Source organism: Clupea harengus, chromosome 6 (assembly GCF_900700415.2).
Source record: "Clupea harengus chromosome 6, Ch_v2.0.2, whole genome shotgun sequence".
Lineage (NCBI taxonomy): Eukaryota > Metazoa > Chordata > Actinopteri > Clupeiformes > Clupeidae > Clupea > Clupea harengus.
The window spans coordinates 19,178,427-19,206,386 of NC_045157.1; the positions used below are offsets into that span (position 1 = coordinate 19,178,427).

General features: G+C 42.8%; 3 protein-coding genes across 4 annotated transcripts; 1 reads left to right on the forward strand and 2 right to left on the reverse strand.

The window, feature by feature from the left end:
• Positions 1-22: 22 nt before the first annotated feature.
• LOC122132965 lies at positions 23-3,622 on the reverse strand. 2 transcript variants are annotated; one of them, XM_042708046.1, is made up of 6 exons: positions 3,553-3,622; positions 2,282-2,568; positions 915-980; positions 585-698; positions 253-284; positions 23-150 (listed from the first exon to the last, which is right to left on the reverse strand). In XM_042708046.1, exons 2-6 carry the CDS (start codon positions 2,448-2,450, stop codon positions 91-93), a joined length of 441 nt encoding a protein of 146 aa, XP_042563980.1. In that variant the 5' UTR covers positions 2,451-2,568; positions 3,553-3,622; the 3' UTR covers positions 23-90. The 2 variants fall into 2 exon arrangements, with proteins under 2 accessions (XP_042563980.1, XP_042563979.1); XM_042708045.1 differs by lacking the exon at positions 3,553-3,622 and having other exon boundaries at positions 2,282-2,628.
• On the forward strand, positions 3,605-11,017 carry dhodh (dihydroorotate dehydrogenase). The gene is made up of 9 exons (XM_012819218.2): positions 3,605-3,715; positions 4,154-4,366; positions 5,675-5,874; positions 7,471-7,553; positions 7,794-7,981; positions 8,565-8,678; positions 9,461-9,614; positions 9,898-10,057; positions 10,174-11,017. Exons 1-9 carry the CDS (start codon positions 3,698-3,700, stop codon positions 10,289-10,291), a joined length of 1,248 nt encoding a protein of 415 aa, XP_012674672.1. The 5' UTR covers positions 3,605-3,697; the 3' UTR covers positions 10,292-11,017.
• Positions 11,018-19,179: 8,162 nt separating this feature from the next.
• On the reverse strand, positions 19,180-26,350 carry LOC116220803 (trace amine-associated receptor 7f-like). Its single transcript, XM_031569273.2, has 3 exons — positions 25,692-26,350; positions 21,911-22,314; positions 19,180-21,326 (listed from the first exon to the last, which is right to left on the reverse strand). The coding sequence occupies exons 2-3, from the start codon at positions 22,188-22,190 to the stop codon at positions 20,395-20,397; spliced, it is 1,212 nt and encodes a 403-aa protein (XP_031425133.1). The 5' UTR covers positions 22,191-22,314; positions 25,692-26,350; the 3' UTR covers positions 19,180-20,394.
• Positions 26,351-27,960: the final 1,610 nt, after the last annotated feature.

The window sequence follows — 27,960 nt, forward strand, 5'->3', positions numbered from 1 at the left end:
TGCAAATAGCAAGAGAGGAGGTGGATGAGTGTTTTCCCTGTAATTAAACCTAACCATAAATTGTATACTAAATAAAAAAGCTAAATGATCTCACTGACCTGCAGGTGTGCTCCGTTTGGTCCGATGAATCAATCTCTGACTAGTGTTGTCCTATAAATATAGAAACAGGGATATGGATACATGTGATCTTAACAGTAAAAGCAAAATCACTGATATTGGCAACGAATAATGTTTCATAAAAGTACAACTCACAGCAGCCTGAAGTTGTGTTGAGGGTTTCAGATCTATGAGAGAACAACAAAGCTGTTTTTCAAATGATTTTCTCTGTGAATATCTTGCTTTATATCCTTATGGAATTATGGTATTTTTTTTTGTTTATCTTGATTATTATTGTTTTTTTCATTGCAACATGTTGCTTTGTTAAGTGAGAGAGTGAATTCAAGAGCTTGCCAAGAACCCTCTAGGAGTTTCAAATAACATTAGAGAAAAAGAAAGCTTTGTTAAACACTCTTGTGTTCCTCTCACTGAATCTAATGAGGTCTGATGGCACATTACTGATTAGTGCTAGTTAGAGAATATCATACCCAGTTGACAGATGTAGGAGAGGTTCATGGTGCAATACTGTGTGGTCGCCACTTTGAATGGATCCATGATCATGTATGAGCAGTAGTAGGATGTTTTGTCCAGAGTATTCCCCACTGACAGTTTTGATTTAGAAATGAAAAAGGACTTCAATCAATATCACACAATATCACAAAACATTGTGAGGCAATCCGCTCTTAAATGTTATAGGGATTCTGTTACACCTGCCAAATACTCTTTTTCTGAGACCACACGATAAATGATGGATGATCATGCATTTGCATCAAAAGTTCTACTTCCACTTTAGACTGTGGGGATCAGTAAGACTGCACCTGTAGTGTTTTCCTTGCTAGGTGCTGCCTCTCTCCCCTGCTTGTCTGCCTTCTCTGTAGATTCACCTGATTAAACAAATACTAGGGAAATCAATTTGATGTAGAGACATTAATGAGCTAAAGGGAAGAGCCAGGATTTTTACAAAATTGCATGATTTAATAATAATAATAATAATTCATTTAATTTGTAATGCACTCTTCATTCAGAAGAATCTCAGAGTTGTTGCATGGTCAACAGGAAGAAAATTAGTTCTGGTTATTTCAGAAAGCAAGGAGCATAGAGGACATGTATCCCAATCATGGCAGCAAGTGTTAACAGATGGCAGCATTTTGACCCAGTAGCCTCTGATAGAAGTCTCCACTACAATCTGAAACAGAGCTGTAGAAATGCGTTTGAAATGCTGTAATGTAGTTAAGATCAACTTATGAATCATGAATAATGTCAAGAATGTGATGATCTACATACTATCTTTTGTAATTGCTCCACAATCTATCAGTTCTCAGATAATGTAGTAATAATAATTACAGTTAGTCTATCGGGTGGAAACAGCACACATTTAAACGGTTTTGCTCTTGTATGGATGATGATATACAACATCCTTGAATGGTTTACACACAGACACAAAACTAGGTAGTGGTGGACTAGATCTGTCCACACTTAGATTAAACTGGTTAGTTTTGCTAAATGTATTGAAAGGTAGTTATTTCACATCAGCAGGTCATTTGACACTAAAATGATATTCCCATCTCGCTTCAATGTATCAAATTCATCCTCTTTCCGGCTGTAAGGTAGTTGCACAGAATAAAGTCCATAGTATGTGCGGGACAGTGGAAATGACTGTCGTGATTATTTCAGTTATTCTTCTCTGAACTGGTCTGACAGTCAACCTGCAGACTGTGATATGTCCGGTGGCAACCTGCCCATCACAATACACCTCATCTTGGCCTTATATAAACAACAATCTGTATACGTCCTGTCTGCCCTGCTGTACTTCAGGATGCCACCTCTCCCCCTAAGTGACCCTGACAAATGACAACTCCAATTTATGTCTCAGTATAGAATATTCTGGTGGACACTCCATCTTCAGACATTTCCCCAACCTGTAATGTACACTACATAGTCAAGATTTATATAGGATGTGCACCTGCCAAGTAATTTCTTCTTGTCTTCATCTCTCAACTGTTTTATTTGTATTAACTAAAAACTATAACTAATTGTATGCACACCAAAACAGAATGTAGTGTTACATGAATTAAAATATCTCCATGTCATCATCACCATCATCATCAGCAGCAGCAGCAGCAGCAGCAGCAAGAACAACATCATTGCCATCATCATCCTCATCATCATTATTATTCTTACCCACCATTAAATGGATTCTCCTCATATTTCCCCATCAGGCTCTGGCCCACCCACCAGGCCTCAGACCTTCTTCGTCTTGCTGCTATCATGTCTTGAAGAGCGTCTTTGAGCCTACAGTTCAGGGCCCCAAGAAGCCGTCCTCCCCGCTTCTCACAGGTGCCATTAGCCTCCATCCAGGGCACAGCTTCCAAAGAAAACTCATAAACCACATCATTTAATTCAGTCCTTAGCTTTCCTGTGTGGTTGTATGAGCCCTCGTCGCATGAATTTCCAGCTGCAGAAGAACGACATCTGTCCATCCACAAAAATACACAGATAACTATTAAAACAGACATTTCTGACAGAGGTTAAAAACACACAGACTTGTGTATATCCGAAGGTGAGAGAGACAGTGAGGATGCGTCTGTACCAGCTCATCTTATGCAAAACAAGTAAATCTGTGAGTGAAAACAGTGAATGTGAGATCACTTGATTAGGGAAATAACAGCGCAAACTCAAACAACATGCAAAGTGGCCATTCTTGTAGTTCCATCCCAGACAAACTTCAGTAAACACTGGCACTGACCCACCACTCCAAAGAAGAGCACTGAGCTTCTTGAAGATGATAGTAATAATAATTATTAAAATACTATGCTATATAATATACTACGACATAATATAGGCTAGGGTTTGTTCCATTTCACAGTCCATTTAAGTAACATCATTTCCACGAAGGAGACAGGATTCATACAAAAAAAGTTAGGTCTTAGTCATTTTGAGCAGAGTGAAACTACAGGAGATGGTACTGTTGTTATTGCAATTATCTTGCATGACTTAAAGGGAAACTTCAGGATTTTCAGGGGGGGGGGGGTTCAAATTCTTATTAAGGAGAGTCAGCGTTTCAACATTCTCCTCTTCTGGTCTCTGATGTACCCCATTCAGTGGGCACTAAAAAAAGAAGGGTTAAACACTAACTGTGAAAACAGTACTTTTGTACCATTTCTTTACAGTTATTGAGGTAAACAGACACAGGTGTATCTCTGTAGAGATCCTTTCCATGTTCTCAGACTCCGACCCCTAAAAACATTTACAAGTCTGTCAGTGGCTAAAACAAGCAGTTTACTTTGATGCACATGCTTGCTCCATGTGATTCCGTTATTTAGCTGTTTTGCAGTTTCCGATTGTAGTGTTCTAACTCAATGCTGGACTGATTTAGATTGTTGCTGTTCCTACTAAAGATTTTGACCCAAAAATATCTTTAAAAAAGGGTCCAGGTTGAAAAATCCCGAAGTTTACCTTTAAGGTCAAAGCAAAGACGTGGAAGGGCCCCTTCTTTGGCACGTCAACGTTAGACTATCGCGAGACCGACGACCGGAAGTTGCTATGTTGTGAAGTTGTGCAACGTGAAAATGCTTCTCGCAATGTGATATAATAATGATACATGGCGGGACACCTGAAGGTAATGTCAGTACCACTGCATGACGATAACACCCTTTATCCTGAAATGTTCATTCCTATTCTTGTCGTCCATTTGTTTGGAGAAGAAATGTCACTTGAACCAACATTTATAACTTAGCGAGCTGACTTATTTTAACCTGAATTGTGGCTAACCCGGCTAGCCAGCTAACTATGTTGGGTAACATTTGAGTGAAATCATAATTTTGTGATATAACGTGAAAAAGTGATCATATCCTCAAATGATATATATTATTTATCTTATATTTTAAGAGAAAGAGCTAGCTTTACCTTTCGTCCTTGGTCCTGTGGCCATGGTACCAAATCAACTATCATGGTACCACATGTGTGATATGGATATGAAAACTGAACTTGAAAACTCTGACAGATTAAATGTCTAATTGCTTTTTTAAGGAAACATTTGCTATTATGTCCTCTACAGAAACAACTGAAGGAGGCAGTGAGTATACTAGGGACTGGCAGTGTCCTATTTGCTTCATACCTCACTGCCTTTGGAGATGAGCGCTTCTATGCCAACAGTCTCATGCCCTTGCTTCAGAGGGTGGTTGGCGCTGAGACGGCCCATGTTGTGGCGGTGCGGCTCCTCAGTTGGGGTGTTGTACCTCTGAACAGATACCAGGATCCTGCTTCACTGGTTAGTGTGTGAACAGATGGCCATGTTTTATGCTTCATAACATAACGGAACGGATGAGGTACATACCTGAGGTTCACATCCAGAGCTATCAGCTTGTTGGCATGTGCTTTGAGGGATTTGTGAATCTTTCGTCAAGCTGAGAGTGTAATGATGGTGCAGGAACAATACACGTCTTCTGGTTAATTGTTTAAATGAAGAATGCATACATGTGACGACCAAAAAAAAAAATTCAAGCCTGTCAGTGCCTAAAACAAGCGGTGTACTTTCACGTGCATGCTTGTTCCATGTAATTCCATTATTTAGCATTAATACAATTGCATAGTCCAATAATATTTTATCCCACAGCCAAGTTCATTCAATACTCTACTTTCAATAGGTAGCCTACAAGATCAGTCTGTCTAAATCTGTCTCTAAAATGTCAGCCTATGTGGATGTTATTGGCTCACATAAATTGTACCCCTTGATTCATTTATTCACATCTACCCACTTTACCATTTGCATTTTTAGTTTTACTCTCACACTCTATTCATTTTCAGTCCTTGATGTGATTAATTACAACACAACAACACAGAGTTACATCTGCTGTAGCCAGTAAAGGGCTCTTGTGTGAAGCCTTACCTTTCCTTGGTAAAATGATTGGCCACTGCTGAAAGAACAGAATCAGTTTATTTGCAAGGCAAGCTTTAATTTACATATAGGCATTTAGCAGATGCTTCTATCCAAAGTGACCTTCAGTACAGATATACACACGCGTGTCTGTAACTCTGTATGTTTGTGTGTTTCCTGTGTATTGAACCCATGACTTTGCTAGTGGTAGCAGCTGGCTGCACCAGATGCTCTATCGATTGAGCTTAATTTGTTAAAACTGAGCATGAAGGGAAACATTGCAATTGCATGAGTAGAAAGGCAACAATCCATGACAATAGGCTGGCATTGTTTAAGGGCATATGATAGGGTGGCATCCTTTTATGACAAGTGTGTTGCAAGTAGTCTTCAGCTCGCTTGATGTCTTGAATGTGCATCACCTTATTAACCTGTTTTGAGGTGGGTTAGAGTTGCTTAATAACTCTGGGTTTCTATCACTCTAATGACAATGCTCATAAAATCTTGACCACAATCACCACTTAAACATACTGCTATCCTAAGTAAGTGTAACTGTTATGTCCTATCACTTAGTTTTAAGGAATATTGGTCTTTAAGAGACTTTGGACTTTCATGTCAAGAGTTGTCGGAGTTGAGGACAACAGACTCCAGTTGTGGAAAAACTTGCATAGAGTGTGTCTCAAGTTTTTGTTATTCCATATTAAGGAAGTCAGCGTCATGGGCCGGAAGTTCAGAAACCCCGTTGGGATGGCGGCTGGCTTTGACAAGCACGGAGAGGCAGTGGATGGTCTGTACAAGTTGGGCTTTGGATTTGTGGAGGTTGGCACGGTTACCCCAAAGCCCCAGGAGGGAAACCCTAAGCCACGTGTGTTCCGACTGCCCGGGGACCAAGCAGTCATTAACAGGTAGGTATCACATGATGTGGTTAACCTTCACTAATCATCAAAAATGCTGGTCTTTTGTCTACAACCTGTAGGGCAATGTTTTCCTAACACTAAATCAGACACTGTACCACAAGAGGTATTTAAGACTGTCCCGGCAAAGCTTGTCAGCTGGCCATGTATGCAGATATGGACAGTGTTAGTATTTCTACATTTTCAGATTTGCTGTTGGGTTTTTCTTATCGTGTTCAAGGGTATTTCCTATTGGCCATCTTAATAGACTCTATATCCTTATATTATAGCGAAAGCATATTGGAGCTCTTTGAAATATTTGGCCATGGCCTTGTGAACACTGGGAAATGTGTTACAATGCATCTGATCCATCCATCTGCTGCATCTCTCTTGTAATTTCCTCTGCTGCTTGCTGTTATGCTGTCAGTTGTGTCCTTGGAGGTTCAAAAGTGTATTGAGCGAAGAAACATACTCAAGTCTGTTATGGGTCTACTGCACACAGTATTTTACCCTTCGAAGATAAGACCACTCCATCTATTCCATTTGAGCTCATGTGTAGTTCTCAAAGGAGAAGGAACCGGGTGAGCTTTTAGGAGACTTAACACACAAATTCAGCAGTGTGATTTGTTTTTTGTTGCTTCAACGTGTTTGAATAGCAAATTGAGTCTTGAACACCAGTAATGTGAAGTCAAAGGCTTGTGAGTCCGCACCCTGTGGACTTGGACACGCAGTCAGCTCTACCATGTACTTATGTCTTTCTTTCTGATGCCCTCACATGCCACCCAACTAAATGTTTAGTAGGCCTCATGCTGAATTAATAGGCTAGCCATTATGGGGTCCCCGTGGACATACCATGCTCAGAGTAGAGCTTGCAAGGGGAAAGATTAAGAATCATTTTTAATGCATTCTGTTTTTGTAGAATATGGTGTTCTAAGAATCCCCATGCTCTATATGAAAACGGCCTTTTAGCCGTGGCAAAGTCCTGTTTTTCTCTGTGTATGACATGCTGTAAGTTACTTGTTTTGTTATTGTTATGGTCGCGTTTTGTTTTTGCATGAGGATGTCTTGTCCGACGGTTATGCAATGTTTTTTTTTTTTTAGGTCATTGAGTTCTTTTGAAGGCAGTGTAATAAATAAGTAAGCACAGCTCCTTTATCTCCAGGCATCTCTGTGCTGATATTGGCTATTTGTTTTCTAAATGATTGAATGCCATCTTCTCTCATGGTCCCTCTACGCATTCAGTTGCTAGAAAGCTACTTCTGTTGATTGAGTGCTTTTGCATCAGAGGGTGGTTTAAAAAAAAAAAAAATGTAAATGAATGCATGAGGACAAATGCAGAAAGCATTTTTAATAAGAGAAGTTTATGCACTCAGTTTCTCAATTTCCACCAAATGTTTTAAAAAGCTGGTGGGAGGTTGACCTTCAGGTCCACATCCACATTTACAAATGCACAAACAAACCTGTCCAATAAGTTGGTGTTTCTAAACCATATAGATTTTATGTCAAGAGTTGGAAAACGTGTAGATTTGTGTACTTTTCACAGCATAAACTTAATTAGAAATCTGTGTCTCTAGGGTTTACAGGCATGGATGTCTCTGTGTTTTTTAGATATGGATTCAACAGCTGTGGTGTTTCTGAAGTACTGGAAAGATTAAAAGCAAGGGAAGCGACACAGACAGAGCTTACGAAAGGTAACAATCCAGAGTGACTGCAGGACTGAGGACACTACAGCTTTGCTTGCCATTGGATACTTATCTGATGTGTTCTCCAGGTTAGCCTTTGTTTAGATAGATATACATAGAATGGACATACCTATAGAATATATCTTTAATGTATACATGTGAAAATATCTTATACAAGGCAGAGGAAAGATACCCACCTTAAATAGCCACCACCGTTTTTTGCTGCTAACAGCTTGACTGCACTTTTAGTGGGCCTTCCTCTCGGCATCAACCTGGGGAAGAACAAGCTGACGGAAGACACCGCCTCGGATTACCTGGAGGGGATCCAGAACCTGGGGCCACTCGGCGACTACCTGGTGGTGAACGTAAGCAGCCCCAACACTCCAGGCCTGAGAAACTTGCAGGCAAAAGAGGAATTGCGCCACCTGCTGAGTAAGGTGAGAAAGACGGCATACATCTACAGCACCGTCCTAGAACTTGGAGAATGCCATGAAGACATTTGAGATGCATATGTGTGCATGCAACCATCATGCCATGTGCTTGCACAGCTAAAGCTTAAGGTTGCATCATATACTTGTGATGTTTTTCTCTTTGCGTGGTATTTTTGTGTCTGCAATTGTATGTTATTTCATTTGTACTGGTGCTTTGCCTGTGTGTTTGTGTGTGTGTGTGTATGTATGTTTGTGTGAGGAAGACAACCTTTTACAACATCATCTTAGATTTTTGACATGGAGACATTTGTGTTATACATATGAATGTTAGTTAATTTGTTTACTATTATCAGTTATCAGTAATACGACTGCAGGGGCTTTGGGTTGCATAATATCCTTGGCGGTATGTGTGTGTGTGTTTGTGGTGTTTTTCCGTCTGTGATTGTATGTAATTTTATTTTTAATGGTGCTTTGTCTGTCTGTCTGTGTGTGTGTGTGTGTGTGTGTGTGTGTGTGTGTGTGTGTGTGTGTGTGTGTGTGTGTGTGTGTGTGTGTGTGTGTGTGTCCGTGTCCCTGTCTTGTGGCTCAGGTGCTGAGGGAGCGTGACCTGCTGCATGGGAGCAGGAAGGTACCCGTGTTGGTCAAAATCGCTCCTGACCTCACCGCCCAGGACAAGCAGGACATCGCTGATGTCGTCCTGGAGGTCAGTACCAAGGGGTCACACAACTCCTGCAGGCGTGTGTGTGTGTGCGCCTGGGTGTGTGTATGTGTGTGTAGTCACTGGCACTGTTCTACCTGGTGTGTGTGTGAGACTACAATGATCACACCTTGCGCAATCATGCGTTAGAAACCATTGCATAATAGTAGTCTGTGTCTTAATGTTGTTCTTCACCCCCGGTGTTGGAATGACCTCAAATTGTGGCTTTGAAATTTAAATAAAGATGACTGGTAGAGAAGACAGTATTTCAACCATGTAATCTTGTAAGAGATGTGGGCACCCGTGAGTCTCTGATCTAATTGTTGTGGGGAAAGGGATCCAGATCTGGTGCTCATTGTACTAGAAGCATGGCAAGTCAAACTAGCTGGAGCCAGTTTAGAAGCAAGAGTTAGAAGTCTGAGATATTATCAGCATGTCTGTGTGCTGTTTCATCCAGCCCAGTGACTCTCAGGTCTACTCCTGCTTGTTCCCTTTGCTCTGCCTAATTAAACTCGTCAGTGGTGCGCTTATTAGCCGATCACCCCTGATTTAGCTAAACAAGAGCACCTAAATCACACTCACTTTAACCAGGTGTGCTGGAGAAGGGGGAGATGAAAGATAAGCAGGGCAAGGGGGCCTCTAAGAGACTGACTTGAGAACTCTTAACCTTATAGAGGACCATTGACATTAGTTTCACATTGGACCAAACATTTTGTTAAACAGTAGAGAATGTGTTCCTGTCTTTGAGTTTGTGTGTGTATGTATTGAATCATTTTTTTTTTATGTAGCTCGGTGTAGACGGAATCGTCGTCTCCAACACGACTGTGTCCCGGCCGGCAGCGCTGAAGGACTCTGCGAGCAAAGAGACGGGCGGTCTGAGTGGTCAGCCGCTCAAAGCCATGGCCACTGAGGTGGTGCGGGACATGTACCGCATGACCGGAGGTATGCTGATGGGCCTCCACTCACTATGTTTACTCCCAAACACCAGCACAGGCTGTTCTGGTTTAATTGAACAGAAACCGTGAACAGAACTACGGCGGCTTTCGTTTGCTCACAACTGCATATGCGTTAGTTGTGCAATGTTTATAGTTGAATAGAGGTTGAATAGAGGTTGCCAGATTCCCCCTTCAGGGAGTTATTTAATCAGGAGAACGGGCACAAATTGAAAAGAAGATTGTGATTGTTTAGCCGCATCACGTAATGTTGTGTTTGTGTTTACTCATAGGGAAGATACCCATTATTGGCGTCGGTGGCATAGCCAGCGGGCAGGATGCCCTGGATAAGATCCGCGCCGGAGCCTCTTTAGTCCAGCTGTACACGGCTCTCGTGTATCAGGGGCCACCCGTCGTCACCAAGATCAAAAGGGAACTCGATCAGCTTTTAAAGTGAGTGAAATGAGCAAAGCATTTGGGGGAAAAAACACATTTGCTTTTATGTGTGTAAAACAGACTGCAGATGTTTGAGACATGATAAAGGCTCCTTTTTTCCTCCACCCCTCTAGGGAACAAGGCTTTGCCAGCGTCTCTGAAGCAGTGGGAGCTGATCACAGGTCAGCAGATGCAACAGCAGCAGCACAGAATCTAGACAGAGAAAACTCACCAAGCCTTGGCGGCCTCTGATCCTCTGGTCAGTTACAAAAGGGATTGTTCTCTAACTAGCTGCCTGATCAAAAATCCTGTCGTTACTTGAAGTCAGTATAGAGGCAAAGTTCTCTCACTGGTCCATACAAAACAGTGTACCTATTTGGTGTTTCTCTTGAAATGTGTCATAATTGTGCAGATTGTAGGAAAATAATGTTGGTTGAACAATATAGTAGTTTAGATGTATGCAAGGACTATGCACTGTGTTTGTATCATCACTTGCTCTGAGCTTTGTACTATCAGAGCCATCTTTGAAAGGATAACATGTTTTGCCCTACAGTAAATATTTAATTCAAGTTCAGAATTTAAGATTTACAGTCAAAGAATAGGCTTCCCAGAAGTACATTTTGTCTTGGAAAAATTCCTTTGATGACCTTTTTTAGAGGTTTTGCAATATGTCAAATACCAAATAAGCCTTTGCATCATCCACTGTGCATGCAGAAGAGCATAGTAAATTAGGCTGGTGTAAAACATTCTTCTGGGAATGTAATGCAGTGCTGAATAGCTTCAAATAGACACACAGCATTGGTGACCTTTTAAAAAAGTTATTAAAGGAAGTCAACCGTTGCTGGTTTTTAAGGAAATTAAAATGTATTCATAGAACACCCACTTGCTGTCATGCTCAACTTGCATAAAATAACTGTAAAGAATTAAATTAATGGTTAAATGTCAACAAAACAAACAATTAAACGTATTTATATTAAATCCTCCGTATTCTGTTTTCCTTTGTTCATATTTGTTTGTAGATGATTGCAGTAGTTGTAGTCAAAAGTCAAAAAATTGTCAATATCTGGTGCGTGGGGACTTTTTGCTGCCAATTACATTTGCTGGAGCGAAACAAATAAATAGGTATTGGAACAAATACATCAGGCATCCAGCAACTTCTCTACTTGGGCCCCTAATTATAGGCTATTGTAAAAGATTGGGTGTAGAGAGATGTGATGCTTTACAGTTTGGTAATGCAGGTTATAAGACAATTCAACGTGACGTCACAACAACAAATAACTTACTTCCGGGTGGCTAACGTCGCCCCTGCCCATAGTAAACCTTAACAAACCAACAGGATTTTCCATGTAATTTAACCAGGCTACAAACACGTTTATTCGTAATTGTGAATATGATAACAACACGTTTTATGAGTATGATCTTGTGAACTGAAAAAAGAGAAGTTCCCGATGTCGTTGCTGTTGATATTTGTTAGCGAGTAACGGTCATATTGTAACGGTTTATTGTATCAAACTCGTAGTGACTGAGATCGCTACAATATCCAACTTAACGATGAACAATTTTCAGGACTGTTTGTAGCTTTCCAGCTATCTGTCTGGACACAAGAATGTTTCCATACAGATATTAATAAAGTACATATCTATCTATCTTATTGACAGTATTGAAAACTTTGTCATTGTATTGTAGATGAGCAGTTTTGAGGGTTTGTGCTCTCTTAGCAGATGTGGTTGGACTGGAGTTAGCTAACTCAGGTCCCAGGTGTTGTGATTGGGCAAAATCAGTGTGATCAGCATCAGGGTTTGGCCGACCTGAATTACAAAAAAAGATTAAGTAACCGTATCATAGCCAAGCCAGATCACGCCACTGTGTGTGGTTTGTTTATTTACAACAACGGGACTAGCATTCTCACGCTAGCAAGCTTGCACGATATGCTACCCAACGTTATGCTACCGTTATGCTACCCAACAGCAACCCAACAAAAACGTTTTATAAATGACCTGTGAGAAAATGTCTTCCGCAAATCCGGTCATGAGTGGTTGGTTGCCAGCCTGTCCACAGTTTGGTACCGTTAGATGCAACGAGACCGCCCGGTAAACGTACTAAGGCTGGATCTGTGCTAGCGTTATCCACCTGTCTTAGTCTCTGTATCCAGATGTTCTGTTGGGTCGATTTAGATTTTACCGTGGGAAAACGGAAAAAAAAAAGCCTAAACCTTCTTTACATTCCTTGGTACATCTGGTATTACAACCCCAAACACAACACGTCTTCGGCATGACGTTAATCGATTCGTAAATTAACTACTATTGTACTGTCCTCGTTGAGGTGTGATAACTTCAACTAGACAGCGAGCTAAACTCTCTTATATTCATAAAGATGAAGAATGTCTTGTATTCTTGTTTGCAGATTTATTCTTCAAATTGTACTGAATCCACGACAATAAATTCAAGTGATCAAAGGGTGAAAGAGTAAACTAGAACACACAAAGCTAAATGTTGCAATTAGCCAAGTCACCTAGTTCCATGAAGTAAAGAAAGCACATGTTAAGCTAACTGTTAACATTTCCTAATAGCATCCACTTTTAACATTGCCTTTTTTAGCATTATAACTACGTTTTTAAACAATGAAATGAACTTAGTTATAACAAGATACAGCGATGCCTCTGCTGGGGAATCAACCTGTAATAAGGAATCTCTCCGGTGTAATGACCGTCAGCCTGCCGTTTCTACATTATTCTGAACAATTTTACCTGCCTACTTCCTGCACGGCTCAAAATTACAACGTCAAAATCAAAGTCTGGATGAAACTGAAATTTTTACAAATTCGACAATTCAAATTAAATGCCTAGAGACAGAACAACTATAAACTACTATGCTATGCTAACAACTGTTGACAGGATGACAGTTAGCCACCCGGAAGTACCTTGGCAACCTTTGTTTACAAACATTCTGATTAGGTCTATTGACAGACAGGGCATGTGACAGGTGTCTGTGTTTGAGTGTGAGAGGGGGGGGAGAGAAGGTGGAATTCCCACTGGTAGTCTAATGCATAGCCTAGCCTATTGCATGCAAGGCTGGCTTTTTCTGTATGTTATTTAGTCGGAACACTGCTTTGTGGATTTTTTGACCCAACCCTCTCGAGCCAACAATATTTTCTGGTAAGCTTACCGGAACCTTCCCCGCGGGTTGTAGATCAACCCGCGCATCACTACTGCAAAGCTGATACACACTACTGCAAATGTTCCTTTCTTTCTAATGAAATTGTGTGCACCCATACAACATTTGGCTATATTGTCTATCCAATGTGTGTGTGTGTGTGTGTGTGTGTGTGTGTGTGTGTGTGTGTGTGTGTGTGTGTAAACCTCTACCTATATTTCATATCTATAAAATCTAGCAGTAAACAGAAACATATTGGCTCGTCAGGCTTGTTTTTCTTCCCTGCAGTGTATATATCAGCCTTTCCTCTCTTCTTATTTCTGTCTCCTTCCTGTCATAGGCTGAATCTGTCGAGCCACCTTTCGCAATCTGTACCCCAAAGAGATGCCCAAAAAATTAAATCACACACTTTCCATCCGGCATGCAAAATCAACTCTGCATGCAAAACTCAGCATCTGCAAGTAAATCACGAGCAGCAGCTCAGCCTGTAGACAGATTTGAGCTCCACTGCCTTGGTAATAAATAGAAAGAAGTCGATGTGTTCATATTTCCAGCCAGCCCTGACACCCACTTCTCCTTGAAAGGGTGCATCAGGCTTTATACTTACCTCAAGGTACCCGCCCGGCAACAGTAGCCTTTGTGGAAAAAAATTTAGAGCTCAAATTACTTGTGGTAGACCATTAGCCCTCGCCACAGTCTTCAGTGAGACCGCAAGCAAAATAAACCTGACGTTTATGGGTCTGGCAAGAGAGCGCCATGTTCCTTCATCCTCCATACGTGATGTTTACTAAGAAATGCTCTCAGACAGTTGGTGAAGATGCCCGTCTGCACAAAGGCCACGTCTGTATGATTTAATGTCCCCAGTGAACGGGCTGTGGAGTTATTCTTGGAAAACCTGACGAGAGAGAGAAGAAAATTCGACCTTGATTGAGGTGTGATGACCTGTGTCAATGGTTTCCATGAAATAAATCAAGCCCATTCAAGAATGCATATTGGCTTTGGCTCTGTAATTGCTGAGTGAGACCCATGGATTTGTTTTATTTTTTGTTTCTCAGTGAAAGGGAAATATTCCTGCAATCCTCAAAATGCCAGGAGCTGCTGTAGTAATTAATGTTGTTTTCTACGAGCCATAGCCCTAATATAAGACCTTATACCAAGGCAAACCGTGAAGTCAAAGGCTGTTCCTGGAAATTTGTCTGGTCTGTGATGTTACTATCCAAACTCCCCTTGCACTACCCCCCACCCCCCACCCACACACACACACATCAAACAAATCAACACGTCTTTATCCTCCATCACCACCTGAGAGCTTCAGCCACACAAAGCATCAGGGTCCGAGCTGTCTCCAAACGTGCCTCTGAGAGCCACAGCACAAAGGGCAGGCGCCTGGGTCTATTTAAGGGGGCTATGTACCTGCTCCCCGGGCGCCAGCCACCACCACTTGCTCCGCCGTGACCGAGGTCTGCGTCGCACACCGGGGACTCGGGGATGGCGAGATGGGATGACATAATCCACAGTGCCCATGGCAACCCTGGAGGGGGTCCAGGATTTGCCACAGCCCGCTGAGTGGATGAGAAGTGACAGCGCTGACCCCGGTGGGTTATCCACGTGGGGTTTGAGTACAGAAAGGCCCATCTAGCTGCTGTAGTTTTGTCACTCTGTCCATCTCCAGAGCACTGCAACACTGTAGGTGTGAAAGGCAGGGAACGCTTGGGTTGACTGCAGATCCAAACAGGTCATTCATTTTGCATTGTTTTAATGTTGGGATTTCATGTTGTCAAATGTGTGAAATATAAACTGTTTGTTTAACAGTGAACACTGTCATGACCCTTCAAGTGACCAAAGTAAATAAGATACTACTAGACACATCATATTTACTGTGTATCCAAGTTCCTATAATACTTTTTTGTGCACTTTTATGCTGTGTTTTGTTTTGAAAAGGTAAACAAACTTCCCTCCAACACCAACATGTAACAGCCATCACAAATTGGTTTAATTATTTGATTGAGAGGTATCCTGTCTGGGGCCCAGATGCTACTTATGAGAGCCGTGGAGATGGTGCCTGCAGTCTCTATCTGACGCAGGTGTGGGTGGCATGGGCCGTATCCCACAGCGTCCCCTCCTGCCAGGCTGATTCGCCTTCCCTCTCCACACACTCTAGTGTTGAGAACGTTTTTTTTTCCCAATTTATTATGACATTTTCTAAATCTCAAACATTACTCTGTTGACATTGCTCTGTTGCCTTTTTTATTGTTTGTTCTGTTCAGTGCCACTATCATCTATGTGCCTGCTCTTGGGTGTGGAGTGGGTTAAAGCCTTGGGTTCTGTAAAGCGCCTTCACGCAAGGTGTATTGTTAATGGCACTACCAGCATACGCATAAATAGAAAGTAGTGTTATTTTAAAATAATGTTTACTACTGCAGTGTGATATAACCCCTCAATTGACCCCTCAATTTCCTTGCATGCTACCAAGGAGCTCGTTATGATGGCTGATTGGCATGTAAGGGTTTCATCTTTCCATTTTAACTTCATGATTCTCCCAACATGTTTTTGTAAAATTTACTCACAGACCAAAAGAGCACTTAACATATTTTCTGTCACTGCATTGGATTGGACAAAGGTAACACAAAAAATCTAAGTTCCCTGCGCTTTTATATTCACTACACAATGGTCTTGCATGCTCTTCCTTTCAGGAACAGACAGCGGGAGTACTCGTCGTCATCAGCCAGGAGCAAATCATTTTTTTCTCTGTCCCCAAAAAACAAAAGCAGTGAAGAGCCACAGGTGGCTGTCGATGCAATGTTCTGTTCTGCAAACATAACAATTCCCCTCGAGTGGTTTCCAAAATAATTAAAAACTCATCAGAGCAACCCCCCCCCCCCCCCAAAAAAAAAAAAAACGCAAATAAATAGAAATACACGCCTCTGACTCATCACACAGGCAGGCTCACTATCTGCCCTAGTGGCTCTCCTTGCCCCTGGCCTCGTTTTCAAAGAACTGATTTTTATTCTCCTCACACCAGGGTGGAGACGAATGCGTGTTCGTCCTTTCATGTTTTTTTATTTTAATTTTATTTAACAAGCAAGTGAGAATGCCAAAGATTCTATCTAATGTCTTGAATAAATAATTATCCTTAAACATGCAGTTTCAGTGAAGGGTTGTTGATATTTTCGCTCAACAGCCAATGAAGTCACATCCCTTCCTTCTGTGCTCCTGAGGCACATGTTTTGATTGGCTGGTTTATGGCTCGGCCTATCTACTATCACTATCTTTCTTTCTCACGAACAGAGTCAGGACTGTGTATGAACACCAGTTTTTGTTTTTTATTGCAGACAATGAACAGACAGCTAGGAGACCATGATGGGCAATTCGCTGCTTTTAACAAAAAGTGTATGGGGACAATTCCATGCGTCTCTGCTGAGAGCTAGTGTATGTGGACAATGCTATGCGTCTCTGCTGAGAGCTAGTGTATGTGGACAATGCTATGCGTCTCTGCTGAGAGAGTGTATGTGTCCAATGCTATGCATCTCTTCTGAGAGCTTCCTCATGATTTAGTTAGCCATCTGAGGAGTTCCCAAGCATGCATACTTCATACAGAATTTTTTATTTCACAATTTGTTCTTTGACAACCCCCTGTAGTACCTGTTCTGTTTTTTTTGCATATGGTGCTGTTTGGGATGTGAGGCTTTCTTGGTTGCAAATGTTGCTGGAAATTGGAAATCTGTGTTGAAATCTGTGCTGGGTTGGTTGGATTGTTTCTGCTCAAAGCCGTCTCTCCCAGTAGTGAGCAAGTCCTCCTAAGACCTTGAGGAGAAAGTTTGTCTGGAACATGTCCAAAGCTTGCAAAGCATTTTCCTTTTCATTTTGCATATTAAACCAAAATGCATACGGACAGTGAACAATTCAATTAAAATCTTGGTGTAGCCACAGCCTGGAAAGCAAAACCCTCCACAGGGCTGGAACCCTCAACAAATACCTCTTTTGCATAATTATTCATATCTTGCATATTTGGATGGTAGTTGTTAAGCAATGTAGTCTTAGAGTTTCTCTCTGATCAAGAAATGTAAGTATGTATGCAAAAGATACTGGTAGAATGTTTACGTGGAATTATTTCATTTTGTTGTTTTATTTTGTGTAAATTTGTAGTCTTACTACACCGTATCCTTAGTGAGGAGCATATTGTTTTGAGGTAATTTGGAGTCATACATCTGTTTATTTTTGTCAAGTATATTTGTTCTCTTCCATGAACCTGATGACCAGTGATTCATTCATGCTGGCCGCCTACAGATATAATAATAGTACGCTCAGTCCTTTAATGAGCGCTTTGCTTGGGGACGGCATGTGGAGCACTTCAAAGGACACTCAGGTACAACCAGGGAAGGTGAAGAAGGCCCTAATCATCCATTATTGCCAAACTGTATAGTGTGTCTGCTAATGGAAAATCAGAGTGAGTGCTGCTCACCAGCGTGTTCCATGCAGGTTGGAGCTCTGATCACACAGCAAACACAGGAGGCATGATAAACACTCTTTGGACAGTGGATGCTATTATCATGAGAAAATCCGTTGTGTAAGTCATATAATCTATTGTGGGATACTAGGTAAAATGAACAAATATTATTGAATAAATTAATATATTAAGGTTATCGAGGAGCACATTGTTTCATTGTGTCCCTGCTCACTGGTGATATACATTGCCCTTTTGGTCTGAAAAAGAAATCCATTATCATGAGCAATACAATTGCACTTCTTGGGCAAAGGCAAATTAAATGAAAGATTATTGTCAAAGGTCTAACAAATTAGCACAAATAGTCTGTATTGTGTGTGGACACTGGTCCCATTAATCTTGGTGTCCAATCAATTTTCATAATAAAGTAATCTAAAAGCCTACATTATATATTGACATGAGGAAAGGCTAATCAAGCCTGACCACAGCATAATTCCATGCCAACACAGTTGTGCTCTTCATCTCATTCACTCACCCTTTTTTCTTTCTCACCCTTTAACCCTTTTGGGTTTTCCATCAGCCAGCACTTTGCTTGTCACTGTTTGCTTGTGAGTTCAGTGACATGTGACTGGCCACGTGTCAGATCCTGTATTTCAAGTGGACTGCCCTGGAGGTGGAATATGCTTTTCTTTCTTCTTCTTCTACCCCTGATATGAACCAGCCAGGGTCGGCATCCCCCCACCTGTCAAATCAGTTATTGTGCCCCCCACCACCACCCCACCCACCCGAAGGACAAGCCTTTGGCACCAAACTTAATTCATATTTAAATTCATTTAGATTTATATTTTAAATTAATTTAGATTTATCATATTGAAATTGAAAACCGTAAGTGAAAATTTAATTCTTTAAGATTGGATTATATAGCATGAAATTGTAAAATTGGTGTTGATTGTTGAAGGCAAATTGATATTTTCAAGCATTTGCATACGGTAATACATTGAGTTCTCAAATGGAAGTCCCCCCCGCAATTAGATTTATTCTGATGCCGAGTCTGTTACCAGCCCAAGCCCATATTCCTCTGATATTTCAGGGTCCTCAGGTCCTCCTGGACCTTCACAACAAGAGATGAGACATGGTTTGCAGCAGCTAAGTGGAATGATTTCATGTCTGAAAAAATGCAACACAAAACAAATCCCACGTGTCACATCACACATTTTCACTGGCCAGTAAATAAAGTCATTCTTTCAGTCTTTTTTATATAACATCGTCATTTCATTTCACTTGGATTTCCCAGAGTGCACAACCAACATTTTCTTCCTCTAATCAGGCAACACCTTCACCAATGTCGCTGTGATGGCTGGTTCCAAGTTGCTGCTACTTCAGCTTTGACTCTTTAATTATTCATGTTTTTCAGGGGGAGAGGGAGGGCTTGAATCTCTCGAATCATCAAAATACAATTATAAATCAGCAAGTTCTCAACCCCCGCCCTGTCTTACATAAGGAGGGAGAGGGCTTGTGGTCAGACAGAGTCAGTGAAATGGGGATGAAGGTGAAATGCGTTTTAATGGCATGTTTCTGTTGCAAACGCGACTGCTGAGCTGGAGACTTTCAGTTGGGCTGCTCTAAAAGACATTCAGAGCTGTCGGCCAGCGTTAGTGTCGGTGGCTGAACCGCGTCAGAGAGAGCAATGATTTTCTGAGGTGTTTATTTTTTTAAATCTGAGATCATCATCTGATTAATAATGCAATACTGATAAAATAGTTTACACAGTTAAGAGCATTGACCATGACTTAGAGATAAAAATCTTATTTTCTTACAGTTACAGTTATCACAGTTAGCATGGTCTAGAAAAGAGTGCATGGTTGCAGCTGTGAAAAGGTCTGATTAAAAGTTTCAACTGAAAAGATTTTATTGATACCTAATTTATATATATTTTTATATATATAACCAATACATTTTTATTTTGTATCTATTTTTTTATTATAGAATATAATTATATATATAACCATAGTAATGACTTATTTTAGATTTTTGCATCATATAACACATAAAGAAATCTATAGGCTTTTGGCCACTAAATCAGACAACAGTCAATATCACAGAATGAGTCAAAAGGATAGGTAGGAATGACAGTATTTGATATTGTGAGCAGGTTGGTTTTCTCTTGAAGGCTTACATACTGTACTGCATGTATGTAGATTTGAACAATAAGGCATTATCTTAGCTTGTCTCTGTTGCAACGTCATTCTGAATTATGATTACTGCAAGTGAGTCTGTATGAAAAGCTGAAAAATCCATTTAGTGCATTCATTTATATTTGTGTTTATAACAAAATCACTGTAAGAGTGACAATCATAGCAAAAATAATAGTATAAAAATGCACAGGTAGTGTAAAAACACAATATTAAATGAACATGATCATGATTCAAGAAAGGTAAATAAGCCATGTTCATATTATTGTAATGTGCATGGCAGGACATCACATTTGATTGTCCCTTTAATTTCAGATGCAAGGGTGAAGTCCATCATTGTTGTGCCTCAAATATCAAGAGAGAACTGTCGACAAAAAAACGGTGTAACCAACCCATACAGTTCAGTTTTGATGGTCCCTGAAGTTGAAATAGTATTTAAAGCCCTACAGATGTGAGAATAATTATCCAGCTTCCATACTTTCAAAGGAAGGACACCTGTTATGAGGGGTCTTGTTTAGAGGAATGTGGGAAAGTGTGGGGAAGGGGTGTAATGGTGGTCGACCAGTTTCAGTTTTTTTCCCCTTGGGGGATTGAACGTTCCCTCTGAAAAAGCAGGGTGACGCCCTTACGGAAGCGTTGGTCCCTGACACTGTAGATGACAACGTTGCAGCAGCTGTTGCCAGCCAGAATCCAGAACGCAAAGAAGGAGAAGTTGCACCACGCGTAGCCCACCACGTTGCCCAGCACGAACACGGCGATGGGCGAGAAGGAGGCAGTGAACGCGAACGTCAGGATGCCGATGGTCTTGGCCGCCTTGATGTCGGAGAAGGATGGCCGGTGTTGGCACCAGCCCCCTCCCCCTCCTCCCCCACTGTCCCCGCCCAGGCTGCCCTCAGCCAGCAGCTTGCGCTTGCGCGAGTAGCGTCGGATGCTGGTGAATGAGACGATGTTGACGACCAGTGTGCCCCCCAACAGTGTAAAGTCGAAGGCGGGGAAGAGGAGCATGACATGGGCGTCGGACGGCTGCGGCAGCGACACATCCCACAGCGGTGCGTAGTTGCACATGCGGCTGCACGGGTTGTACTCCAGCGTGAAGCTGCGGCTCAGCACCAGAGGCGCCACGGCCAGCAGAAAGCTGCCCGCCCAGGAGAGCAGGATGAGCATCAGCGAGCGCCGCCGTGTCACCACCGCGTCCTTGTGCAGCGGCCACAGGATGGCCACGCTGCGCTCCACCGTCATCAGGAAGATGGTGCTGATGGAAACAAAGGTGCAGCCAGCGAACACGGGCCCGATCAGCATGCACGGCTGCCAGGACACAGACAGGTTCCCGCCACCGCTGCCGGTGCTGCCGCCGTGGTTATGATCCGCCGCGTCCATGGGTGCCGCTGAGGACTGGTACCACACTGGAGGAGTGCTGGTCACCATGAGTGAGATCTCAGTGTAGACAGAAAAGGGGACGACCAAGACGCCGACTAACATGTCAGCGATGGCCAGAGACACTGTTGGAAGAAAAGAAAGAGGGGGGGGGGGAATAGGGGGAGAGGTCAGAGTTACATAACAGCTTGTCAAAGCCAAGATGCAATCTCTTTTTTCCTTTTTGTGTACAGAAAGTTTAGTATTTTGTTGGTGTTTTGGAAGTGTTGATTCTATTCAGCAGACTGACAAAAGGAGTGATCATGGTCATGTTGACTTATTCCTTTTCAAACATTTCTAAGAAAGTTCCATCAAATTTCCCATCATTTCAATTATGTCCCATAATTTCAATTGTGCCACTGTCAGCATTGATGGCACGCTCATGAATGGTAGTGGGCTATTGCACTCAAATGGCTCAGCAAATGCCAGCCATGCCAGCATTCTTCACACAGTTATTAGTCCATTGACTTGACCATAACACGTGTCTATAAAACAATATACGATCGATTATTTTGTCTCCACTGGCAAATCATGACCACCGGTTATTCCCAGATGTCAGCATTGTAATGGGAAACAAAGAGGAACAGAAGCATAGCCAGGTTTATGGCTGTTACACGCAGGTTTGACTTAGCCATGCCTTTTGTGTCTGAGTGTGTTGGCGCGCCCTTACCTTTAAGGTACCCCTGTGGAGTGCGTGACTGGCGGGTCTGCATGAACACGGTGAGCGTGACCACATTTCCCACCACGATGGCGAACGCCAGGCTCACCATGAACACCACGGCCAGGGTGCGGTTGAGCAGCCCACAGCAGCAGAGCGTGCAGAGTGGGGCCTGTGACTGCCCATCCTCGAGCCAGGGTGGCGTCGGTGCTGTCAGGTTGGCGCTGTCTGCAAAGCCCAGCAGTGCCTTCGTGCCCCAGGGGATGCTAAGGTTGGCCAGGAGGGCCATCATCCCACACACACTTACGTGGCGGAGAACACTGCTGACCGGAGGACAAGCAGCGGTGTGTGTGTTTGGGTTGAAGGAGGAGGAGGGGTTGTATCTAGGTAATCATGTGAAGAGCAAAATGATGGCCCTGTAATGCCAGAGAGAGGGGGAGAGGGGGGGGGAAGACAAGGTGTGTAAATATAACCCACTCATAGAGGATAAAGAAAATGACAGCCTTCGACCAAATGGGAAAGAGAATTTTGGCTTAATTGTAGTTTAGACAGACAGCTTTCTGTGAGTGGTCAGGGATACCCATTTAAAATTGCATCCACTCAAAACAACAGTGGAGTTTCATCGGCTTGGGAAAGAATAGGCAATCAGTGCCAGCGGTTGTAGGATGGAGGTAACGTAAGAATTATGGGCTTTGACATGCATACAAAGTTTCTCTATGTCTCGCATTCTCCATATTATTTGCCACTCTCTCAACCTCTCTAGCTCGCGTTCAGAGTGATGCCAATGTCCTGTCTTCTCAAGATGAAGGTCCTGTATTTAATTTCCGCTTCAGCTGACAAACCGGTGCCTCCACCTCTCAGTCTCCTAGAGTAGTCGCTCAACTGGAATGCTAGAAGGACAAACCCAAGGAGGCAGATATCGAGAAAAAATAAGGGTAACTGGCAGGAACACCAACAGACCTGAACAACCAAAGCTCAGGATTTAGCTGTAATGACTGCCATGACACATTTCTGGATGTTTGGGAGAGGGAAAAGGGAACAGGAACTCCACTCAAACACAGGCTTTAAAAGGGGATTAAAATATCAGAAGATTTGGACAGTAGGAAGTGACCTGGGGGGAAAAAAACAAGCAGTGAAGTTATTTATTTACTTTTCAAATTTGTATTGGCACCCAGAGATCGGACCATATTAAAGATGGATAATGTAGTTACAGCTTGGACGGAAGGCCTTGTATCTCAACAATGAGACCTGGGGGGTACTTCAAGTATGTGGTTTAGTGACAAACCTGGGTAAGTTAAGTGGTAAACCTTCTAATAGAAGAGCCCTGTGGCTTTGTTTTGCTAGGAGAAGGAAGCCATAGGGGTGTTCTTTTGGGGGTTTATTTATTCAAATACAAAATAGAAATATTTACAAAAACAATAAGAATAATTTATTTTCTTTGATCATAAAATGTAAACTAATATATGTTTCATGCTTGTTATGAAGCAGCGGTGTGAACCAGGCCTAATTGGAGTCGAAAGTTTGTTTGTGTGTGTTTGTGTGTGTGTGTGTGTGTGGGGGGGGGGGGGGGGGGCAGTGTGAGTAGTGATATGTGTGAGGGTGGCGCAACCTTGCCTTATTCATTAACTCCCGCCTGTCACCTAAACTGTCATCTCTCTTGGTGGCCCACCTTAATAAGCAAGCAGTAGTGTGTCACACACACACATTGGACCCTGGGGACTCTACTGCATGCTTAGCTTGGCCTGCACATGGGATGTTTCTTTTTCCAAAGAGTGACCCAGTGGAAAGAACCACAAAGGTCTCTCTCTTTCTCTCTCTTTCACTCCCTTTCTATACTAGACAAATATAAACTCCAATAATTAGGCTTGACAGAACATGGCAAGAGGATGCATCATCTTCCTCATTATAATTCAGCTTTGCATAAAGATTGAGACTCAGTAGCTGAATAAGATAAGATTAAGAGGTTGTTGTTGACTGAGCCAGTGTGTGGATGTGTGGGGATGAAAACACTGCAGACTTAATGATCATGCTTTTTGCATGCAATGTCAATTAGAGTTCCCAGTTGCTTTTAAGAGAAAAAATAGTAGGAAGATCCCAGTCCACACTTGGAGCCTTTAAATGCTATGATAATGAAGTAAACAGACCCAAGAGGCATGTACATCTCACATATACTAGAATTTGCATTCATTGTTCCATTTATTTATTTAGTTGTTTGTTTGTTTGTTTATTTATTTAATGGTGATCAAAATCCTTTTAAAAAGCCTGATGCATTTCCCAATATCTGATGTATGTGCTGTGCTTGAAGCTAGATAAGATAAGATGAAAGCTCCAGCTCAGTCAAATTAATTCTGAGATGATGATCTAAGAATCTTTCCTGTCACAAGTGGAAGCTGATCGACAGAAATACCCTGAAATAGCCAGAGCCTGCTAGCAACAAGCAGCATGGCAGCATGCTCGAACCACACATCAACCGAGAGAGGACCTCCTGAACGCTTGACTCATTTCACTCACTGACGGAGCTGGGAGCTTCAGGCTTGCTCCTTGGAGGACATGAGTGTGCAAGGGAGAGAGACAGAGAGAGAAAGAGAGAGAGAGGGAGAAGGAGCTGAGGGCTAGGTCATGACTCTGGCTAAGCTGTTTGCAGCAGCAAATGGTCATCTGGAATAATGGACATGCCACATAGCACTGGGTCCCCCGCAGCCTGGGGAGCCTGTGCTAACATGGCCTGCACGTGAGCGTGTTCTCTCTCCCGTTCTCTCTCTCTCGCTCTCTTTCTCTCTGTCTCTGTCTCTCTCCCACTCTCTCTCGCTCTCCCGCTCTCTTTCTCCTTTGGTCTCAGTCACTCACTCTCTGTCACTAGTTATTTTTCTCCCTCTGTCTCTCAGGCACTCTCTTACACATACACACACTCTGTGTGGCCAAAGCAGAGAGTCACAGTAAAACAACGATAAAGATCGAAAGGAAAATAAATCACAAGTTCTCTCTCTCCCCTTTTCTTTCCTCCGTCACACTCGGCTTGCACTTGTTCCTCTCTTTCCACATTATATCTCTCCACCCATCACTACATCACTCCATCCGTGTTGTTCTTACTTTTCATCAACAGTATTTCTTTCTGCTCTTGTACTAAAGACTACTAAGCTTCCCTTCAAAGACTACGATTACTTGTTCGATTACTTTCATTCATCTTCTTATTGATAACAGACAATTATCTCACTCATTGATTTAGTAATTTATCTTCTCAGGGGGTCTACGCACATAGGAAGTTCCTGTCCACACCTGATTGATAATCCTGTTAGTGTGGTGACTCTGGTCTTTCCACAGTAAACACAGGCATCAAAACCGACACAAAAGCTACATGCCTCTTTCTGGCTACTGTTCTGATAGAGAAAGCATGCAACAGGCATTCAGTTTACTTGCTACGGAACTGTTCACGTTGTCCGTGAAAAGCTTTAACAAAACAGCCAGAACAGAAGTCACATCTGAAAGTGCATGTTCTATGGTAATTGTTTTGCAAAAAACAAGGAAATCTATTTTGAAAGCACAACTGCATCTGTCACACACAGCACACACATACACCACAGACACACATGTAGCACACAATGCACCGCACACTTCAAAGCCATTACATCTACATCCCTGTGGCGTTTATAAAGTCCTCAGCCACAACAGCGCAGAACTCAGAGAATCAAATAGGCAAGTGGGTGAAGGGCAAAAGACACTTTCTAATGCCACAACTCCCATTAATCCAGTATCGCAAGTCACTCAAGCAAGAACAAAGAGGCTTAACCCTCACCTGCATGTCACTGGACTCATGCACTCAATGCACTCAGGTGTGGTGTGGTGGGTCTGTGGCATCCAGTGGTTTGCCGTGGGTCCAGCTTGAGGAGTGGTGTGTGTGTTGGGCTGTGTGGAGACAGCGGAGCGGAGCGGAGCGGAGCGGTCCGCAGGTCTGGCATCACATGCTGGCCCCCCCTGTGACTCAGGCTGATGTCACAGATGTTTGGACAGAGGCTGAGGTGCACGGTTACTGCCGTAACAGAGCTCTGAACTCCTCTGACTCTCCCCTCCTCGCACCCTCCTACACTCACACACTCCCTCACAGTCTCTCTCTCGCTCTCCCCCCTCCTCCCTGCCTATCTCAGCCTCCTCAGTCTCTCTCTCTCCCCCCCCCCCTGCCTGCCTATCTCAGCCTCCTCAGTCTCCTCCTCTCGCTTTCTTTCCCTCTCACTCTCTCTGTCTGTTGTTCTCAGTCGCTGTGCCTGTGCCACTCTTGCCTCTTGAAGAGATTATGGTTGTTGCTATCTGTGAGTTTTCGTTCTTTGCTATGCTGCTTCTAACCTTGTCCATCTGTGTTTCTTTGCAAAAAATCTGCTTGTGGCATTCATAACCACTGTGAAATCCCTCTCTCTCTCTCTTTCACTCTCTCTCTCTCTCTCTGTCTTTCTCTCTCTCTGTCTTTCTCTCTCTCTCTCTCTCTCTCTGTCTTTCACTCTCTCTCTCTGTCTTTCACTCTGTCATATACTCTCAATCTCTTGACATGTTTCTGCCCTCCCCTTTCCTCTTTGCTTCTCTCTCGACACACACACACACACACACTCCCTCTCCTCTTTTCTTCTCTCTCGACACACACACACACACACACACACACACCCTCTCCTCTTTGCTTCTCTCTTGACACACACACACACTCCCTCTCCTCTTTGCTTCTCCCTCGACACACACACACACACACACACACACACAGACACACAGACACACAAACACACACACAGACACACACACACAGACACACAGACACACAGACACACAAACACACACACACACACACACACTCCCTCTCCTCTCTCCCAGAGGATCACACACCATCTCACACACTTACCGCCACTGACCCTGACCCCCCCTCCCCCCTCCCTCTTAAGAGCCCATTGATTTTGTCCCTTTTGAATTTCAGCTGAGCTCCGGAGCCCCTATCCTTGCCCTTTTCCTTTTGATTCATTTTCAGTCCTGCAGTGTTGACCAGGGCTTTTAAAAGGCATCGAGATTCTCCACGTGTGTGGTCTACCACGTCGCCCCTCCGTCCCCTCCTCCCTCTCCCTGACGGATCCCTCTTCGTCCCTCATTACTTTCTAACGCCTCCACTATACTCCCATTGAGATCACTGTTAGCGATCATTAACCGTGTGACCCTCACACAAGGGATGTTTGCAGTCCACTTCCAGAAGCCCCATCCTTCCTATGCTGAGGGGAGACCTTTGTGACCTCCTTATAACTCCACTACCATTACCCATTGTGTGTGTGTGTGTGTGTGTGTGTGTGTGTGTGTGTGTGTTTGAACATGTTTTTAATCAGTATGGGTTACATGTGTAGACATTTGAACTGTGTCTGTGCTTTTGGGAGGTCAACTCCAACATGAAGTATTCGTTTCACATAACTCCGCTGCATAACCCGCTGTGATGAACTTGACCAAAGCAAAGTTTAGCGATTCTGCTGCAGCGGCTGTCTAGACTGCCTGTTGGCTGCTTCTCAGTCACCCTTAATTACTCTCTCTATCCTGTACACATGGACAACCTCTGAGGGGGAGCTCTTTCCATAAAACTCAGTGAAGATGTGGGAGCTGGAAAAATGTGGAAGGAGCAGTTTAAGTAAACAAACAGGGAGCGAAACCCCTTGCTTATAATTTAATCATCTAATGTTCTGCATCATTGACCCATCAAACAGACTGGGTTAACCAACAGATTTGAGTGGAAAAAAGTACGTACAAGTAGAACGAGGTCAATATGAGAGTGAAGGAAGTACATAAGAAGACATCCCAAAACACTACAGTCAGCATAAAACTTTGGAAACTTTGTGATTGAATCATCACTGTGCCATCATACACATTTGTAGTCTATTTTTTGCATAGTGTATTAGTCTCACTTGTCCAAATCTAACCTCATTTGTGTTCCACTGCAAGGACTGTTGATCCATAAATAAGTGACCAGTGAGGATGCTTATTGGAAAGAAATTTAGACAAATAATAATGCAACAGTTGGGTATGCTATAGAGATACCAGGGACGTCCCTG

Coding starts and splice junctions, on each gene's coding strand:
- LOC122132965 (XM_042708045.1), bottom strand. CDS start 2,612: ATGTCTGTTTTAATAGTTATCTGTGTATTTTTGTGGATGGACAGATGT. Junction 699..914: donor TAGCAAGGAAAACACTACAG/GTGCAGTCTTAC, acceptor CAAAACTGTCAG/TGGGGAATACTCTGGACAAA. Junction 285..584: donor CTCCTACATCTGTCAACTGG/GTATGATATTCT, acceptor GTTCTCTCATAG/ATCTGAAACCCTCAACACAA.
- dhodh (XM_012819218.2), top strand. Junction 7,982..8,564: donor TGCGCCACCTGCTGAGTAAG/GTGAGAAAGACG, acceptor CTTGTGGCTCAG/GTGCTGAGGGAGCGTGACCT. Junction 8,679..9,460: donor TCGCTGATGTCGTCCTGGAG/GTCAGTACCAAG, acceptor TTTTTTATGTAG/CTCGGTGTAGACGGAATCGT.
- LOC116220803 (XM_031569273.2), bottom strand. CDS start 22,190: ATGATGGCCCTCCTGGCCAACCTTAGCATCCCCTGGGGCACGAAGGCA. Junction 21,327..21,910: donor TCCACAGGGGTACCTTAAAG/GTAAGGGCGCGC, acceptor TTCTTCCAACAG/TGTCTCTGGCCATCGCTGAC.